Below are 19,790 nucleotides of genomic sequence, written 5' to 3'. Positions count from 1 at the left end.
TCCATTTCCACTCTTCAACTCCCCTCGTTTCTTTGCATTCTGTCTGTTCTACCATCGTCTCCGTCCCTGTGTGCAACCTCCTCTCCTTACCTTTCTCCTCTGTAATGTAAACCAGGCGAGAGCCAATATTACGACACTTCTCTCATCCCTCTCTCCCCCCTCTCTATGCCAGTTCTTACCAGTTTTGGATAGGACCTCCTTGCCTTTGGCTACTCCAATATAGACCAAGACGGTGATGATGTCTGACACCTTTTATCTCACCTCCCTCTCACTGTCTATCTCTTTGTCTCTCTCCCTCTGCGCACAATAATTCAGAAATCAGAAATTACTACAGTCTTCAAGTTGGTGATTCAGGTCACTCTAGTAAGCCTTACCAGTTTTGGACAGGACTCCGTTGCCTTTGGCTACTCCAACGTAGACCAGAACAGAGACAACGTCTGAGACCTCCACATGGAGGTTGGCAGTCCCGAAGTCCTGGTCCTGAGATGCTGCTACACCTGCGGAGACCACAGGGAAGGAAGGACTGATCAGCAAAGGGGTGTGTGTGTGTGTGCGGGGTGTGTGTGTGTGTGTGTGTGTGTGTGTGTGTGTGTGTGTGGGGGGGGGGGGGGGGGGGGGGGGGGGGGACGGACAGACAAAAGGAAAGCAACAATTTGCATGGTTTGGATCAATAAGTTCCATCTTGTTGAGATTAAACTTATTGATCCTTGGGGGAAAATTGGGCCATTGCAGCAGCAAATAGTAATACAATACAGCAAAGAAGAATAGAACATGAATGAAAATAGAGTCTTTGTGGGGTGTTCATAACTAGAACATGTTACGTAGAAATGTAGGGATGAAAAAGTATGGATTAGAGCATTAAGAGTGTGTGCTGAAAGCAGCAGTCACAGTGGCAGAACTTACTGTGACAGATAATAATGCTTCAATATGTGGAGTATGACATAAAAGAATTACTGCTGCTGCATGTTAGCTGGTTACTTGGTTAACTGGCTAGTAGAGCAGACAAACTCAGCAGCTGCAGCTAAAGATATACTAGCATTTGACCCAGTTGGCTGTTCATTTCCCTCCCTGGTGGTCCTACCGTAGGCACAGCAGAGTCTTGGTCCGAGGTCTGGCCTGACAAAGAAGGACGGGAGGTGGGAGGCCAGGTTGAGGTTCCCTTCTGGATCTGAGTACTCCGGCAGGGGCAAATTCCTCATCAAGTCATCGTATCTGCAAAAGATAGAAGAAACTCAGTTTAGATGGGTTCGGGTTCATTTGTGTGTATGTGTGCGTGTGTGTTGACGTTATTATTAGGTTAGCTATCTGTAGATCTTTGCTTACACAATGCATTTGGATTAACATTTGTATTTTGGAAAAATTGAGTACTGAACTGCACCGGTAACAGGTAACTTAAAAGGCAACAATTGCATATGTTTAGGAATGAAAAGCTTCAGATATAAAAGCACAGGGTTGGCCCGGTCGTGTGAAAAAGCACCAGTGTGTGTGTGTGTGTGTGTGTGTGTGTGTGTGTACCTGGAGGGCATGAGGGCCATGAACTCCTCTCCGGAGGGCCAGTCCTTCAGCCTGTAAACCATGGGTTCTCCATCCTTTGACTTGGGCCGCTCTGAAGAGGAAAGATGACCTTAGACTAAATTTACAATCAGGTTTCATTCAGCTTGAATTCATCATTAAAATAAGGGTTGAAAGTAATCCATAACCTGTGGCATCACTGTTCTGTTGACGTTAGTGCCTCCTCTATCCATGAGTAGGACCGTTCAACATTCAAACGGATGTGATCTGATTACAACTAAACTTACTCTTCCAGGGCTCCAGACTGCGACCAAAATGGTCGCATATGCGTCCATTTTTTGAGAGTGCGCGAGTTAAAATTTCACGTGGTCGCATTCGTGCGAGTGCATGATGATCATTAGGCTTTTTGGTGCCCCTCCGGCACGAGTACTGCGTTAGCCATTGTGGTTGAAAGTAGCACTTTTTCTTCTTCACTGGATCAGTCGGTCTCTCCCTACCTGCACTCTCCCTGCCTGCACTTTCATCATCAGTGCGCGTGTACGGGGGGGGGGACTCGCTGGAACGGAGATCAGTATGGATGTATGGACTATTAGGCCGCGGCCACACTGATCCATTGTGTCTGTCCATCTCCAATTAATTTTCAATGAGAGCTGTCCGTTGTCCGGGCAGTGCTGATGTCGTGTCCGTCCAGATTTCCGTCCGTTTTGACGGACAGAAAGTTCAACCCAGTTGAACTTTTTCTGGACGGACGGTTTCGTCACCGCAAATCAGAGGCATTTTTTTTAAAATAGCGTTGACGTTCCAAAACAACCCAACGGACAGAAATCTATCTGTTAGTAATTCTGTCCGTTTTCTGACGGATCAGTGTGGCCGCGGCTTTATTCTGTATATTAACAGTCTACAGCGGAGTTTTTACCGGCTGGCTTGATGCATTTGGGACAGAGGGAAAGTCAAAACAAACACACACAATCTATACATTTATATCATATTGCCGTTTATTTCCATGCACATGCGCAAGCTCTGTCCACCTGACAGCCCTCTGTTCTGTCGGCGGAAAGAGAGACACACAAGCATGGAGGTTTCGACGTGTCGGTCGACGCTTCCCGGAGGTTCCCGGGGGCACGGTGGTGTATGAGACATATGAAGATTTACGAAAAAAAAAAAAGAAAAAAAAAGGGTGCGACCAAATCATGTGCTGGTGCGACCAACTGAGAAAGTTGGTAGCACCAGTGCTACCAGTGGAAAAGTTAGTCTGGAGCCCTGTCTTCTGAACTGTATAGGTGACACTGAACCATGTCTTAACAGTGTGGTGTTAAGAACAGTAGATGAACTCACTGGTGATGTCCTCAAATCCATCCCAGAATTCCTTGATCCCAGAGTTGGAGACCAGCTGGTCTTTACAGTTGAGGAGGTCTCCCTGGTGGTCTGCAAACTCCTGGTTGAAGGACTCGGCTTTCCACAGACTGGGGTTCAGACGCTTATGGACCCCTGACACCAACACAGGCTGCACACAGACAGATGATCACATGAATAGAAATTATTATTACGACTGTTGTTATGATTATGATTCAGTAACTACTACTACTACTACTAGTGCAGTTACTACTGTGACTACTAATAATGTGTACCTGTCCCTGTCTCCAGCACTCTCTGAACAGCTTCCAGTTGTTCTGGTTGCGGTGATCTTTCAGCCACAGTAGCCGCCTGTTGTACAACCAGCAGTGGGGGATATCCGGATACTGATTGGTCGATTCCTCTGGCACTGCCACGGTAACCGACGCAAGTTTCTTCCTGTCTGGTTTGGCGTCCTCGGCAACAGCGGGGATGGGGTTGATGTTGCCGAGGATGACGGGCTCGTGCTTGATTGACAGCTTGGTGGTGGCGTTCTGGCGGCTGGCAGGGATTTTATTTTCGACAACTGAGGCGATGATGTCGTCAAGGATATTGGGCATCGTCCGCCCACCCTTACCGGTCTGCAGGACGAGAGGGAGAGAGGTGGAAGGGAAAGAGAATGTTTGAAAAACATTACAAACAATACAAAATTATGGTTTAGAGTGAAGCACATGAAGCAGCGGTTAAATCAACTGGCATTTGGACAAAAAATATATATATATTCTGTATACACACAAAATATACTTAGATATCCTTAGACAGAGCAACTGGACTGATGTTGATAACGTTAGCTAATGTTACCAATCAGCTACTTCATGTTGTTTACATCTTATTTATCTCCAAACCAACAAGGTCTAATGTCTATTAACTGTCAAAATTAACAGTATATGTTTAGTATATATCTTTAGTATTAGTAATATGCTAACATTATGCTACATATCATTAGTGGTGCTTTTTTGACAGTGAAATTGTTTATGCTAGCTGTGTCTGCTAGCTAACACTAGCGTTAAGTGCCTTACGTTTAAGTTCAGCTGGTTAAAACTGTTAAAACTAGCTGTCGGCTACAACTTACACTGCGATGAATACAAGCCCAGTGTCAGTTGGAAGAGCATCAGAGTTATTGAGCCACACCCAGAGAGTACGATTGTGGTGCCAACAGGGCTGCCATTAGCCAAACCATTTAAATCCCTGCGTATGTGTATGCGAATGTGTGTGCACCTGTGAAGCAGTAGAGTAGACTGGTGCGAAGGCGATTCCTGCATCAGTAGACCCCAGCCTCAGCTTCCCCGCCGTGGTGGTCAGCAGATCTCGCAACGTCGAGCCCTGCTCCGTACTGTTGGCCACCAACGAAGAAGTCTTACACTGCTGGAGGACCTCCAGGCTGTCCCCTTCCTTCTCTTCCTTCACTGATTTACCTAGCAACACCGACTCCTTGTTTTCTATTGGCGGAAGAGGGAGGGGGAGAGGCGAGAAGGAAACGGAAGAAGACAGTTGGTTGCTCAGTCATTGTTATTTGACTCAGTCATTGTTACTGTCGACTGATGTTTTGTGTACTGAATATTTCATGTTGTGCTCATCTTGTATAGGTCAAGATCTTAATTATCCTCAGTGGCTATTTAGATTTCAATTACTCATACTTTCATCGATAGGTTTCAATGTTTCCAGAGCCAGCTGGATCGAAACACGTTTGCCTTATCGATTCCCAGTTTTTTTTCCTGCTCTTTAAAAAAAAAAAAAAAAAGAACTGACATTATAAGAGTCTTATCAATTCCCAACTCTTGCTCTCCCTTCCCCTCACCTTTCTTTTCCTCGCGGGATTTCTGCTCCGCCAGGTCGGCCAGGAAATGCAGCGGCGACTGGGACTCCGGCGGGGTGACTGGGGTGCTTCCCGCGTCGCTCCCCGGACTGCTCCCCCCGCCGCCGCCTCCGACTCCCCCTCCTCCGTTGGTCTCCACCTTTGTGCCCCCTCGGTCGGAGTTCTGCTGCTGGGAGCCCGGCTCGGCTTTGACCAGGGAAAGTTTGTTGCTGTGGTTCAGTACGTTCTGCAGAACCTGGCGAAGAAAGGCGTGGGTTAAAGGTTAGAGGGACAATGACCAGTTGAGCTCATTATGGAAGCTGGCCATGGCTCTTTCTCTCTCTCACACACACACACACACACTCTCTATGTCTTGGAGTGGCTTGGCTGTACCTGTGAGACTCCATTGGTGGCCGGTAGCTTGGTGAGGAGGTTCTGTTTGCTGGTGCAGGGACAGTGGGATTTGATGTTGCATTTTTCTCTCAGGGAGTGCATGGAGCTCACCAACTCTGTCAGCACTGAAACATCAAGATGACATAGCAAAATTACAACATTTAAGAGAAAAGCCCAAAAGATACTAAATCACAGTTTTTCAGGTGCATAAAAGTGAAAAAAAAAGCAGAGGCAAAAAGCCAGTGCAGCATTCCAAGGCCAGGTAATATTGATATTAGTGTTAGACTGATATATGCAGTTTGCTATTGTCCTTTTATTAAAATTGGGATCGGGTCCAGTCAGTGTCGCCCACCTCTGATATGATGCAGTTTGATTGATTCATGTTTATTGTAGAATTGCCTGGTTGTCTATGGGAAGACCTTAACCTGAATTGATTCTAATGAGACATCTTCTTGGGCTTGAGTTTTGGTATCTCCTGGTCTAAATGCTGTTTCCACCCTGACAAGATTAAAATTCTGGGGCAACACTGAATATTTGGACTTTGTTGGCATGGCAAGGGTCAAATTTGAAAGATAGTGAATACTGGCACAAAATCTATCGGTAGCTTCAATCCAAAAATACCGGTATTGATCTTCAAAAACCCAATATCAGTCAAACCCTAATCTATATGTGTCACAGAGAGAGAAACAGAAAGACAGCAGTTAAGAGAGCGACTGTATGACATGAGAGACAGCAAAAGATGAAGAGAGAGAGGATGGCGTAGACAGAGAAAGAAGTATTGGTACCAGTGCCAGGTATGATCTGTGTTGGCATTAGGTGTTTGTGGTCATGGGGTTGGCCTTTCACACACTTCAGCCAGCCATACAGCTCTTTATCTGACCAGGGAGAGAGAGAGAGAGAGAAAGAGAGAGAGAGAGAGAGACACACACAGGTTAGTCTTGGTAACGACGACTGCAATCACATTTCATTTCATTCTCACCACAATGGTGCAGATTGGTAGTTTCTCAACCTTGTATTATCACCAAAGACTGTGTAGGTTTTCATTCCAACCAAACACGACAGCAGCTGATTTCGCTGATTAACACACCTTCAACCAGAGAGGAGGAAGCAACCAGTTTGACAGGAATGAAAGTTTGGCTCTGTATGGCAGTGGTTTTCAATCATGTGGCATCGAGGACCAAGAGTAGACAGGTTTTCATTCCAACGAAACTGATTACTTCCCCATGTCTAGTTGAAGATGTGTTTGGTGGAAAAAGTTTGCTGCATTTTATTTTTGTTGTATTTGGTTCCTTTAGATTCCCACTGCCCAATTACAAGCAAACCAGGGCTTGTAAACAAAAGACACATGGACTCAAGTTGCTTGTTTACTGGACAGTTTTGGTAAACTGTCATCCCACCAGATAAGAGAACAAATCTGATTCCAGTCCCTGTAACTTTAGTTTAGCATGATGGATTTGTCTATGCTCTTTGATGCAAGTTACCTTCTCTGGTGTTCATGTGTTCATACTAGTTCAGAACATATGAAGAAACAGCTGAAGATGAGCATCAGTCCTGATGCTTTTCTCATGCTCTTATGCATTTTATTATGCTAGACTTTCAAAGCATGCAAACTGCTGGCTGTCAGATGTCAACATCTGTCTCCTTCTATCCATAATCCCTTGCATGTTAGGGTGGTTTCCTGTAGTTGGTCCAGATTACGTTCTCACTCCTGACAAACCACATCACAGTTCTCTTGTTAGAGGACTGAGACTCGCATTTTCAGGCGTCTCGGTTCACTTATTTGGTGCCGTCCGAGTTCGAATGACCTGTGTTCTCATTTGGACAAAGGAACCGAATTAAAGGAGTAACCAGCAGAGTTTAAATAAACCGATGAGAACACGCGTCAACGCGCCCTTAATCAGTGGAATCAGATGCTGTAGACTCTTGGGTCACAATACCACATAGCTGAAAACCACTGGTGCAGCTCAAACAGGGGTCTGTGATATGAAAATATAAGAATCCCTACATTAGCATTAAGTACATCGTAGAAAGGTGAGAGCGCGCGCACACACACACACACAGTACTGACCTTTGGAGCTCTTCCTCTCCTTGGCCTTGTAGCAGTCCAGGCAGACGACAAAGCCACATTTCTGACAGACCCAGTGGATGTTGAAGAGTGTTGCCTCACAGGCGTCACACATCTCCCTCACCCCCCTCACCGCTCGCTTCCATGCCAGTTTGGCTAAAACACACATGACACAAGTAAACAATCTGTCTTATCTTGAGGTTTTCATTTAGAGAGGATTCATAGACTCATCTCCCTCACTAACCATGATTTTTTGAGTAATGCCATGTCATTTAGATTTTGGGGGTCATTTTATCAAAATGTCATCCATGTGTAAGAGACATCTCACCATCCTTCTTGACCCAGGTGGCTGCGGTGTTCTCGGTCAGGACCATCTGACAGAACTTGTCTCCTATGAAGCTGAGGATGTACTTGGCTGTGGTTTGGTCCAGCTGGCTCTCCTCCAACGCCCCAGGCACCCACAGGGCCAGGGCTTCGTCGTCAAACTGGTCCGGACTGGAGAAGCCGTCCATTCGGATTACTCCGTTCTTACTGTAGGAAAGCCTGGATGGGAGAAAACAAGTTTTGCTAGCCTCCAGTTTTGTCCAGTAAAAATTACAACAGTACATAAAACACAGCATGTCCCATTTGACTGATGCTTTCGTCCAAAGCATCTTCCATCAGCAGTATGTTTAGAGTATGTTTTTAGGTGAACAGTCATCAGTTAGGGGTAAAGACCCAGACAGTTCTTTAAAATTCCACAGTTTTGGCTAATTTTGCTCAACAGAATCTAGTCTTGGGAAGTTCAAAATATTTCCAGATCCCGCAATGTTCCTACATGGGGCGTCCTGGTGGCTCAGTCGTCTAAGGCGCGTACTATATAAACGCAACGTCCTGGGTTTGAATCCGACCCAGGACCTTTGTCGCATGTCACCCCCCTCTCTCCCCCAGTCTTTCCTGTCTGTCTCTACTTTGAACTGTCAAATAAAGGCAAAAATGCCCCAAAAATAATCTCAAACTTCCTACATATCAGTGCATGCCTCTGATGTAAGAATAGCAATCTGCTGACAGAATGGGAAATTAATACAAGCCCCAAGCCCCAACCATCATTTTGAGTCCTATTCTCAACATCTAGTTGGCTGCTAAAATAGTGAAAGTGGCTGGTAGACTTTGAGATGAAACAGCCATTGTGGCCAGTGGACAAAACAGTCCTCTGCTATGAAAAGACCATGATGGCCAATGTTGTTGAGCAATGAATGAATGAACAAATGAAAGGATGGTTTTCTTCAGCAGACTGCCCTGAAGGTAGGAGTACAATGTCGTCATTTCCTTGCTGTACTTAAATGACCCAGTCAGCTCAGGTAAAGGATTATGAAATCCCAGTGTGAGGTAAAACCGTCCAGAACGGCGCTTTAATCTGCCACCTTCTACTGTACTGCGGCAGACAGAGGGAAGAGAGATGGAGCGAGAGAGCAAGAATTAGAGGTAGAGATGAAAAGAGAGAGTAAGAGAGAGAGAGAGAGAGGGATGAGACGGAGAAAAAAGTGGAGTGCAGACGAGATAGACTAAAAGAGAAGGAAACAGAGAGAGAGAGAGAGAGATTGCAGCAGCAGCAGTTCTGCAGTGAGTCAGTAAGGAAAAGATTATAGAGCAGAAAATCCTCTTTGGTAGATTTACCCCGCTAGACCCCAGACTGCTGCTGCTGCTGGATTATCCAACTTGTGTTTTTGTGTGTGTGTGTGTATGTGTGTCAGAGAGAGAGAGAGAAACATGGAAAGAGAGAGACATTACTGCACAAGCCATACGAATAAATATGGTTAATAATCTAGATGTCATAGCAAGGACAGATTTTCTTTGGGGAGAATGAGAGAAAGAGAAAAAGGAATGAAGGCAATTCCTGTGATGGGAATGCAGGCCTCTCTGATAGAAGGACCCAAACTGACAGACAAACAAGATGGAGGCTCGCTCTCGTGGCAGAAAACTGTACTGAAGGGGAATGTATGGTGATGCACCATGGAGGAATTGTTGCACTATCCAATGCTGAGTTCCAGGAGTGAATGAAGAGTCTTCTTATCGATCCGATTCTTCATCGATTCCCTTAACGATTCCTACTGTATAACCTTTCAGTGGTAAAAGACTATACAGCTTTAGTGGAGTTAACTTTGTATTATTATTCCAGACAGACATTGCTGTGTAGAGTTACTCCTGTCTCAGAACTACTTTTCAAAACAGCTAAGGCACATTTGGCATAATGTAGTAAACACAAAGGGGAAAAACCAATGAAAGCTAGGTGAGAGCCTTACCGTCTGAAGTAGTAGAAGCGACAGAAGACGGGGGAGTGGGCCGGCTCCTCGCCCTTCTTGCTGCGAACCACCCTGCACTCCCTGCACTTCTGCAGGTTGGGCCCGATCTCCGAGCATGAGTCGTCCTGCAGAAAGGACTCCCCCGTCTGCTTCAGCTTCTTCACCTTCCTCCAGTCCTTCAGCACCGAGCGGGGGATGCCATCTGGGAAAAGTGTCACACACCATATTATTAAGTCATATTAACAAAACCAATATTTTATCATGAGTGTTTTCTAGCAGGAGGGGGGTATGGGTAGTACTGGTTTAGCAATCCAGGCTCATTATATTACTTCTAGTTCCTGATGGGGTAAAAACATGACTCTTTATCTGGATACTCATCCTATGGACTTTAGGTGAGCATTTTAAACTAATGATCGACTCTATGGCTACGTTCACATCACAGGTCTTCATACTCTATTCCAAATTGTTGCTCATATGATTTTTGGATGACTGTTCATATCTATTCTAGGATGTACCATAAAAATAACAGTAAAATAGAGTAAAAATAACAAAGATGTGACATCTGTTTTTGTTTAATCACATTTTGGTTATGGTATGTGCCTTCAGTTTTGACTGAACTGAGGCATCTCCCCAAATATAAATCAAGTCACTATTTGTCTTTCTTTCGATTGTTTTGTCTCCTTGTCCTGTGTGCTAATTCTGGCTCAGCCAGGATGACAAAATTATGACAACTGTCTCAGGTGAATGATGTAAAATTTACTTATTTTCATGGCAATACTGACAAAGTCCGATTTGAGCATTGTGGTCCAGATCAGATGGAGCTTTTTGTTGTTCACAGGGATTGGTTCACAGAGAAAATATTTTCCTTGCATTTATTTGGCAGTGGGAAGAATATCCCAAATTTGTTTTGCTGGCACCAAGCAAACAGTTTCATTCCATTATCACAGTAGTATGAACAGACAGAAAATGTGGTTTGATTGGACCATTTTATGTGAAAAGGTGTGATCATGTCAATTTGTCATAGAGAAAAACTTTGAAAATTGCAAATTCTCGCAAATATTGTGGGAATGGGTTGAATTTGCATTAATTGTTGCAACTGCAAAACAGCAAATTCCTAGAGGGACTGAAAAAGCTTGAAGCACTGAGATGAGCCCTGATGGAAAAAGATGAAATTCACATACTCATCACACACACATATTCATCCCATCTCTACTGTCTCTCACACACACTTTTGTGCTTGTGTGTGTGCCACTCTTACGCTATGGAATACTTTAGCTCTCAGCCTGTCAAACACCATGTGCATGCACACACACACACACCCTCCCACAGCTGCAGACCAGATGTTGGTGTGTGTGTGTGAAACCCTACACTGGACCGACAGCTCTACAGTACAGTGACACGAGAGAGCAGCTCATATTCATGGTGTCAAAGACATAAAAACATGACAGAATACAGACAGAACAACACTGGAATTTCATATCATAGGGGAGAGGGAGGGGGAAAGAAAGAGAGAGAGAGAGAGATGTTGTGCCATGATATGGAGCTACAGGTTCAAAAAGGTCACTGACCTAGACTGATGCTCTAGGAATATTGAATTACAGGAATCTACCTTCTAGGAATTTTTAATGCAGACCAGCTTGGCGGGGGTGAGAGGTGAGACATGCCTAGACATGCTGTGGAAAACATGCACTAGACAGAGCTCATATTACCCATCTGTAGGTTAACATTATGTGAAGGCTACCATAAGTCCTTAAAAAGTCTTATAGTAAATCGATTTACAGCCTTAAAATACTTCAAGCATTAAAATGACTTAAATACAGTTTAGGTCTGAATTTTTTTTCACCATTCCAATGTAAATAAGTTTATTTACATTGGAAATTTTGATGCAACTACAACATTAGATAGTGATAATCAGGGGCATACAGATTCTTTACGTTCAGTGATATCTAGTCGAGGCAGAGTTGGAAAGTAAGGCAAACTAAATAAGACAAATGCCATGAATTGTTAGTTTCACCAAAAGATGTGAATGGGACTGGCAGTACTGTTAAGTTTTTTTTTCTTTTGTTGTATTATGTTGCTTGGTCTTCCAGTTGGTCACATTATGCATATCTAATCTTAGATTAATACAGAACAGGGTTAACACGATAAACATGTTGGATATGATGAACCTAATATCCCATTGTGCTCATTTATAGTTTCACAACTTTCATTAGCTATGTTCAATCAGAAATAGGCTGGTGATACTCTCCAGACATTTAGAGTTTACTTTCTTATACTGTAGCTCTTAATAAGATTTGGTGGGAACAATAATAGATTTTAAGTTATTGCTTTCACTTTGTTTTCATCTTCCTTCTTACAGACCCTGCTACTCCTCCAGTTCAGCACATGTGGCCAAATTGACTGGTACAGTAGTGAAAGTGGCTGTTGTATTTGGGTGTGGAGGATGAAAAAATAGGTTTCATTCCCTGAGTAGGCGGTACAATGAAACATCTGTTCCTCGTTTCGCTTCCCATGCAATAAATCTGAACGCAATAGCGGTGCTTCATCCTGAGTGCAAGAGTTGTTTTACTGGACAAGGAGGGATGCAGAATGGCTGCAGAGGATGTGTCATTTAAAATGACAAAACAACTGAAGGAAACATGAACGGAGGACACAAAGGCGGCCTAGTGTCTAAAATGCGAGTGTAAGACTTACTGCTGCTGGCCAGTTTGAGTTTGGTCTTCTCCCGGGCCGATCTGAAGATACCATTGGGCTTCACCTCCTCATCGTCCTTCTCGTTGTCTCCTCTCTTCTTGGCCATGTCGTTCTGTTTCTTCTTGTAGGTCGGTTTGGGCTGACGCTTGGCTCGTCCCTCCATCTTGCTCTCGCTGGTGTCCGAGTCGTCCCCGCCGCTCTCTGAACCCGACTCGTAGGTCCGCTTGCTCCCTCGCCTCAACGCGGGAGCCGCTTTCCTCTCCTCCCCTCCGCCTCCCGCTCCTGCCGCTCCTCCCATCTTCTCCTCTGGCTGCCTCTCTCTCTCGACTCCTTTGTTTCCAATCTCCTTGCTCATCTCCACTTCACCGGAGGTGGAGGCGATGAGATTGACTGAACACGGTTTTATTATTTCTGACATGGCTGTGGCATTACTTGCTGTATTACCTGTGCTAGTGGCAGTAACAGGTGGCTTTTCTGGTTTAGTACCAGTAGTAGTGGTACTAGTAGTTGTGTTCCTATCCTCCTCTGAGTGCCTGGTCAGCCAGGCTTTCTTCAGCTTGTGGTAGTTACTGGGCTGCCCGCTGCCCGTCGATGCCAATCCAGGAGCTTGGCCATTGGGCAAAGGGCTGGACTTCCCTGGCGTGGTGCTACCGCTTGCCGAGCTACAGCTACCGCTGTCGACCGAGGAGGAGGAGGCTTGGCTGGAGGAGGGTGGAGGGGGGGAGCTGTGAAGGGGTGCTTTGTCAGCTGAGTCAGAGGTTACAGAGGAGTTTCCAGCTGTGATAGAGGTGGGAGCATTTGAGGAGGTGCTTCTGGATTGGCACAAAGCCGCAGCCAAAGCGGCCTTGTGCTTCTTAAGGTGAACAAAGGAGGGGGAATAAGCTTGGCTGGAGCCAGAGATGGTGCTGGGTGTTGGGGTGATGCTTGGGCTGGGGCGAGGCGTCCCTACTGGACTTGGGGGAGGCAAAGACCCCCCTGGAGATGTGGTACGTGACCCTAACCCCTCCTGGTGCTCTCCTGGACCTGAGTGGCTCAGCACCCGTCCACCAATGCCAGTTTTATGGGCTGTAATCTCACCCCGAGCTGAAACTGAGTAGCCCAAGTCAGTGGTGGCTATCCCACTTTTACCTAGTACACCAAAACCCGGCGAGGCTGAAATCTCAGTCCTGCACACTGAGTTAGTGTTACTGGCTCCCATAGTTCCCTGCATGCCACGCATAAAAGTCTTTTTATACTGGATACAATTGTCATCCAGGTTAGTGTTGAGTTGGATAATCCTACCAGCTCCAGGGCTACACCCAGGCTCTTTAACACTCTCCCCCAGTCTTGGGCATTCTCCATGGGGCTTGGAGGTATAGAGCCTCCCCTGGAGGAGCTCCTGATGGATCATAGCACCAGGTTTGTTAGCACCGACAGGCAACCCACTGTCATATTTGATGCATGTTGATGGACGCACAATGACAGAGGCCATGGCTGCTTGGGGTTTGCCCCGCATCCCTCCTATTCCTTTCTCTCCGGGGAACCATCCTCCCCTTTCCTGAATCGTCTCTCCACCCCTCCATACTTCTGCCGCTGATGTCATCATCTCACCACCGGCAGCTGAGGCCACAGAGGCAGCGGCGGCGGCGATTCCATGACCTTTGACCTCCCTGAGCTCTGGTAGCAGCGTGGGGGGCTTCTGCTGCTCCGCCGACGTTTTGCTACCGGCTGCCGCTAAGCTGACCGGCTGGATGGGCGTGAGGGTCGGTGGGGACAGGCGACCGCCGTAGCCCGCTCTCTCCCTTTCTCTCTCTCTTTCCTTCTCTCGTTCCCTCTCGCGCTCGGCGGCCTCTTTGCGCTCCAGCGCGTGCTGCGTGGGCGGGTGGAAGACAGGCGCTCGGTGAAGAGATGGCATTCCCCTGAGCTGCTGCTGCTGTTGATGGTGGTGATGATGGTGGTGGTGATGATGGTGGTTGGGGGCTGAGGAGGAAGAGGAGGCAGTTGTAGAGGAGGAGGAAGGAGAGATGGCAGGGCTGCGTCGTTCTATCCGTTCTATCCCCGCGTGATGCTGATGTTGTGCCACCTGCTGGCTGAGTTGCTCATTGATTTTCCCTGCTAAACCCTCCCCTCCTTCGGGCTGGTGCTTAATGAGAGGAGGCGGCTTGGAGAGGGAGGCTTTGGCGCTGTAGCTGCCCAGAGACAGAGCTCCCTGGCTGGCCATGGCAGCCCCAGTGCTGGCCACAACCCCCGGAGCCCCGACAGATACTTTCTCATAATAAGAGTGGAGTTCCTTGGAGGGATAAAGTCTGGGAGGCTCGTTCACTACGCTATTGGACAGGGTGGTGAAGTAGTTGCTTTTCTCTGACTGGATGACATGCGGGTGGGTGTGGCCGGCCTTAGGACTGGGGACGGCGAGGGCGGGAATCCGGGCGGGGAACGTGGGCTCTCGGTCTCTGTCTCTGTCCCTGTCCATGCCTGGGTCGCTGGAGCGCTGGATCTTGGCTGTGAACGGAGCGACCTCGATGCTCTCTTGGAGGATTCGTCGGTTCTCCTCTTTGTATTTACTGGCTCGCTCTGCCGCCTGCACCGCGTCCTGCGACAGAAAAACACAAACACTGTTGAGAGCAGTGGTTTTCAAACTTCCTCTCTCGGGACACACGCTCTCAGAAGAATTTGTCTCATGATCCAAACGGCTTTGGCGGGTTATGTGTTGGCTTTTTTTTCACTTTTTTTGCACTTTATTCAGCCTGCCTTATGTAGTAGGGATTAGAAATATGTAACAATATAACATGGCTACAAGCTTCATATTTGAACCAAAAAGTGCCTGGTGAGCCTGCTAGCTGCAGTTGTTGTAGTAGTGTACCTGTGTCTGTGCCAGGCGTGCCTTGCTATGGGCATCTAGGTAAAGGCGGTGGAGGTGGGCGTCTTTCCCTGTGGGCGTTCGACTCCTGTCTGTCTGCTCCTGCTTCAGCTGCGCCAACGTCAACGTCCTGATCGGGTCCACAAAGCCTTTCTTATCCACATCGCTGCAGACAGATGATACACACATTTATCATCAACAAGTGAAATAAGGTAATGACTTTAAATGTTCTACATACAGTATGTCACATAATAATTGTTTTTAATTAATCTTTGTTTAACTCAAGCAGTGTTCTCACTGTGTCCCAGATTTAAATTCCATGACTTTCCACAACTAAGTACACCTCAAATAATTTCATTATATTCTAGGAATTCTAGGAATTTTAGCAGCACTCCACCAACATTTTCAATTTCAAATAAAACAAATAAATGAACAAACAAATGAATGGGTGAGCAAATGGATTTTTAAAAATGCATGTACAGTAAATGAATAATTCTGGATGTAGGGAAATCAAATTAGTCTTATCTAATAGGCAACAGCCAAGTTTAGGCAAGCTGCAGTGTATCATGGTACTACATTAAACAGGAGACTGTCTGCTCAGCCAACTTGAATTTAATTAATGTGACATAACCAGGCTGAAAAGAGAGACAAGTGGCGTATAATGGCTTTCATGATACAGGAACATGGTCAGAACAAGCTGAATCTGTGTGTGTGCACGGCTATTCAGCAGTGTCTAAATAATGACCAGTGGTTTCATAAGGAGGACACAGGCTGCTGGATGAATGGGAGGTCATTTAGTGCTGCTATCATACTGAATTAGTACCACCTCACTTCATCTGACTGGCCCCGGCTCTGGCGGTCTATCTGCCTGTGTCTCTGTTTCCGCCTGTCTGTCTCTCGGGGGGGAAACTGAGGTTGCATGTCCGCTTGTGCTCTCTGAGCAGTACTGGCTTTACAAAGGAAAGGACATGCTGTTCAAATGCACAAAGCAAATCTCTCTCTCTCTCTCTCTCCTGAGGTCTCCTGAGTTCCCTGCATCACAGGTATCTGCAGAGAAATGGGGGTTGGCAGGAAACTGGGAGGCTGCTGTCTCTTTCTACTCCGAGCCTGGGGAGGTTTAGGCAGGCGGGCAGTAAGGCTCTGTATGTGGCCTGTGGAAAGGTGAAGAACCTGAGGGCTTTGGAGGAAGTCGGGGAACACCGGTGGGAGGCTGTGATAGTGGGCGAGAGCTCTGTAAGGTTTAGATGGAGAGTGCTGTACAAGCTACCACTCCCCGAAAGGTCTGGCAACAAATAGCTGTACATGCTATTGTACATGCTTTTTCTGAGTACAATGTCGAAACTAATATATATGTTTATTAACAGTTCCAATGAATCCAATAATCAAACATTGAAAGCAGTGAAATGAAATGACCAATCTCTGTCTGAAATTAAGACAGCAAGGCCGTTTAAAGAACGGATGGACCCTTCTACTAAAAATAAAATTACTGTCAAATGGCATATGAGCATAAATAACAAATGTAGACCTTCGTGATTGGGCAGCTGAAATGGTGACCGGCCAATCACTGACTACTGGTTGCTTATGATTGGTGTATCCTTAGTTTTAGCCAATCCAGGCTTTACTTGCTGTGCGGCGGCAGAGTGGAGAAACAGCGAATGAACAGCAATTTGGGGAAGAACTTCTATCCATCTACTCACTCTTTATGAAGGTCCATGCTGGTCTTGGACAGCGGAGGGCTGGCGTGTGTGTTCATCTTCATGGGGGGGCGGTGGGCATCGGCGCTGGCCGGCCGGACGGGAACGTGGCTCAGCAGACCCAAACCGTCGGCAGAACCGCCGGTGGTCTGGTGCAGCCAAGGACTGGCCGTGTTCTGAAGACCCAACACACACAGTTACTATTTAATTAGAATAAAAGCCACAATACGAAACACACAGACTGACTCATAAAATGGTCAAGCTAAAACACGTCTTTAGAAAAATACACCCATATATTTTCTCTCTCTCTCTCTGAAACCAGGGATGATGACGATGAGGAGGAGTAGAAGAAGAAGATGACAACATCAATTCATACTTGTGTGGCATCTGATCAAAATGTCTCATTAGAATCAGTTCAGGTTCAGGTCTCCCCATAGACAACCAATGAGGTATTGATCAATTCTACAATAAATATGTAATAAATCAAACTGCACCTGGACCACATCCCATTAGTAATGAAAGGACGTCGGCTTCACACATCAGTCTAGCCCTTGTCATGACAGTATGGACACACACACAGTATGCACAGTCTTTTAATAGCCCAGCGACATCTCATTTGGCCTCTTCTCCTCTTTTTTCCTCATTCCTTCTCTACTTCTATCCCTCCATCCCTCTCCCTGCCTGCCAAATATCTCTTCTCTTTCTCCGTCCAATCTCTCTCCATCCTCCCTTCACTCCTTCTTCCAAGAGAAATAGACGACTGGCTGTCACAGACAAAGAGGTATCTCACACTGAGGAGATCCATTACTGGATAAACACAGATAGGAACACAGGATCAAGAAGAGAGAGAGAGATAGATGAAAAAGTAAAAATGAAAAGGTGGAGAGAGCAAGAGAGAAGGAGAGAGAAAAACAAAACGGCGAGGAAGGAGAGAGAGAATTTGGGGATGATATTTGCAAAGGGAGAGTTGAGCTGGTCTTTGACTGACAGGCAGGGATAGCAGAATCTCACACACACACTCTTCCAAAAGCCTGTCCTTCCATGACCCTCACTATCTCTTTCTCTCCATCTCGTCTCCCTCTGATCCTTTTTCTGTCACACATTTTGTCACTGTCTATCTTCCTAACCTGAACTCAACTCAACTCAAATTGAAGAGTTCAGTTTCAAAACGCTACATACCCAGGAAAGATATCCAATTTTCACATTCAAGATCTCTAACATACAGAAGACTCACACACACACACACACACACACACACACACACAGGCTGTTATGAGTCCACCTACCCTCCTGAGCGAGACTTCCGAGTTGACAGCGGCGGGGTTTTCGGGGTGAACCCACTTGGCTGTGGGGGGCAGGTTGAGTCCTGGGGGGTAGGAGGAGGGCGTCCCATTGGGGTACTGCCACAGGATGGGGTACAGGCCCAGCCCTGCTGCCCCGCTGTGGGCCTGGGCTAGCAGAGGCGGTGGAGGGGGTCCCTGGCTCTGAAAACAAAAACACATTTGGTTTGCTCTTAAGTTTCAAATTCATTTCCTACAGCATCTCAATTAAAAATCTTGGCTAGTGAAGCTTTAAACGGTGTGTATGAGGCTGGATTCAGACCTGTAGGTACTGCTGCTGGTGCGCGGCTGCCGGGTGAGCCAGGGCAAGGTGACCTAGCCCGCCGGGAGAGTCCAGCCGTGGGTGGCCCCCCAGGAGGGACGCCGTGGGAGGGGGAGGCATGGCCGGGAGCACCCCGGGGGGCAAGAGGTGCGGGTGGGGGAGGGCGGAGGTGGGAGGAGGACCGAGGAGGTGGGAGGTGGCGTGCGGGTGGGAGGCGGGGGTGAGGCAGGGGGAGTGTGGGGAGGGGGAGTGGAGGGGGTGCAGGTGGGGGTGGAGGTACGCTGCCACGTGATTGGAGGAGACGGTGGCGGCGGCAGAGTTCTCGGCGTCGGAGCGGACCAGCGCCGGGTCCCGGTAGACAGTGAAGGTCTCGTTCTTGTCGATGATCAACGGGCTCTTGGTGCTGCTGCCAGACTCCGACCGGGCCGGGACCGGTTTGAAACCGGACCGGGGAGCTTCCGCTGGTTCCACTTTGATGGCCAAACGTCCCGTCGGAGGCGGAGAGGTATCCGAGTACCTGGGTATTTTATGTTTAGAGACCTCCGGGGAGGTGTTGGGTTTGGGTTTGGAGACGTCCAGCAGGCCCGGGTGGGGCTTAGCCTTGAGGAGATCGGCCGGGTGTGTGTTGGGGTAGGGGTGGCTCTGAAGGTTGTGGGGGTGTTGGGGTTTCAGTTTGAGGGAGTCCAGCTGAGTGGGGTTTGGGTTAGGGCTGCTTCTGGGTTTGGCCAGATCAGGGGGAGGATTTGTGTTCATCTTGTGGGGGGGCGGTTGTTGTTGCTGCTGTTTTCTTGTCTCTTCTGACAAAGAAGGGCTCTTGATGCAGGGCAGGATAGATGTGAAGTGTTGCTGCTGTTGTTGTTGTTGTGTGTGCTGATGATGATGCTGTTGTTGATGATGATGAAGATGATGATGATGATGATGATGATGATGAAGGGCATTTTTCTCTTTCTCTACCAGCACTGCATTTTCAGCCGCCGATGTCACAGGCCTGAAAAAAGGAAATGGCATTTTAAATATGTACAGTTTTGGTTGCGGGGTGGTCTGACTACTGCACCACACATTAACCCAATTTTCACAACCTTTATTAGTCATCTGAAAGGTTGATTCCCACCGTGGCCCTGACGTAAATTTCCATGACTATTCCATTACTTTTCATGACTAACTTGCAGTGCTTCCATGACCTGAAAATGATCTTCCTTACTGGATTGTTAATGATTTTCAGTCTGGTTTCCACTCCAGTTGGGCTGAAAACCACCTAACGCAATGAATGTGTGAAACATTTTAGAAAATACATTCTGCTGTATTCCTGTAAAGTAACCCATACTTGTAAAATCCCCTGGTATTCCCTGACTTCACCAGACAATTTTTCAAATTCCCTTACTTTCCCTGTTTGTAATACACCTCAAAATTCATTCCAGGAATTCCATGAACAGTAGGAACCCTGGAAAAAGATATGGTCTCATAACAAATTTTGTAATATTGATGCAAGTATATACAGGACATTGGAAAAGGAACATGAAGT

General features: G+C 46.8%; 2 protein-coding genes across 2 annotated transcripts in view; one reads left to right on the top strand and one right to left on the bottom strand.

Annotated features, from left to right (window-relative positions):
* Positions 1 to 19,790, top strand: part of exoc6 (exocyst complex component 6) — a 458,194-nt gene that overhangs the window by 160,015 nt on the left and 278,389 nt on the right. The gene's annotated exons all lie outside the window — the stretch shown is intronic.
* jmjd1cb (jumonji domain containing 1Cb) overlaps positions 1 to 19,790 on the bottom strand; it is a 130,796-nt gene that overhangs the window by 6,061 nt on the left and 104,945 nt on the right. The window contains exons 11-27 of the mRNA XM_071904877.2: positions 18,269 to 19,256; positions 17,953 to 18,150; positions 16,670 to 16,842; positions 14,976 to 15,138; positions 12,134 to 14,705; positions 9,440 to 9,641; positions 7,486 to 7,700; positions 7,161 to 7,313; positions 5,878 to 5,967; positions 5,093 to 5,217; positions 4,703 to 4,955; positions 4,123 to 4,343; positions 3,141 to 3,485; positions 2,848 to 3,016; positions 1,516 to 1,606; positions 1,082 to 1,212; positions 375 to 497 (exon numbers count right to left, since the gene is read on the bottom strand). Of these exons, the coding sequence (XP_071760978.1) occupies positions 375 to 497; positions 1,082 to 1,212; positions 1,516 to 1,606; positions 2,848 to 3,016; positions 3,141 to 3,485; positions 4,123 to 4,343; positions 4,703 to 4,955; positions 5,093 to 5,217; positions 5,878 to 5,967; positions 7,161 to 7,313; positions 7,486 to 7,700; positions 9,440 to 9,641; positions 12,134 to 14,705; positions 14,976 to 15,138; positions 16,670 to 16,842; positions 17,953 to 18,150; positions 18,269 to 19,256 (6,212 nt within the window). The remainder of the gene's footprint in view (positions 1 to 374; positions 498 to 1,081; positions 1,213 to 1,515; positions 1,607 to 2,847; positions 3,017 to 3,140; positions 3,486 to 4,122; positions 4,344 to 4,702; positions 4,956 to 5,092; positions 5,218 to 5,877; positions 5,968 to 7,160; positions 7,314 to 7,485; positions 7,701 to 9,439; positions 9,642 to 12,133; positions 14,706 to 14,975; positions 15,139 to 16,669; positions 16,843 to 17,952; positions 18,151 to 18,268; positions 19,257 to 19,790) is intronic.

The sequence above is a fragment of the Centroberyx gerrardi genome, chromosome 20 (genome assembly GCF_048128805.1).
Source record: "Centroberyx gerrardi isolate f3 chromosome 20, fCenGer3.hap1.cur.20231027, whole genome shotgun sequence".
Lineage (NCBI taxonomy): Eukaryota > Metazoa > Chordata > Actinopteri > Beryciformes > Berycidae > Centroberyx > Centroberyx gerrardi.
The sequence above is the reverse complement of the archived record's forward strand: the minus strand, read 5'-3'. Positions and strand labels throughout refer to the sequence as shown.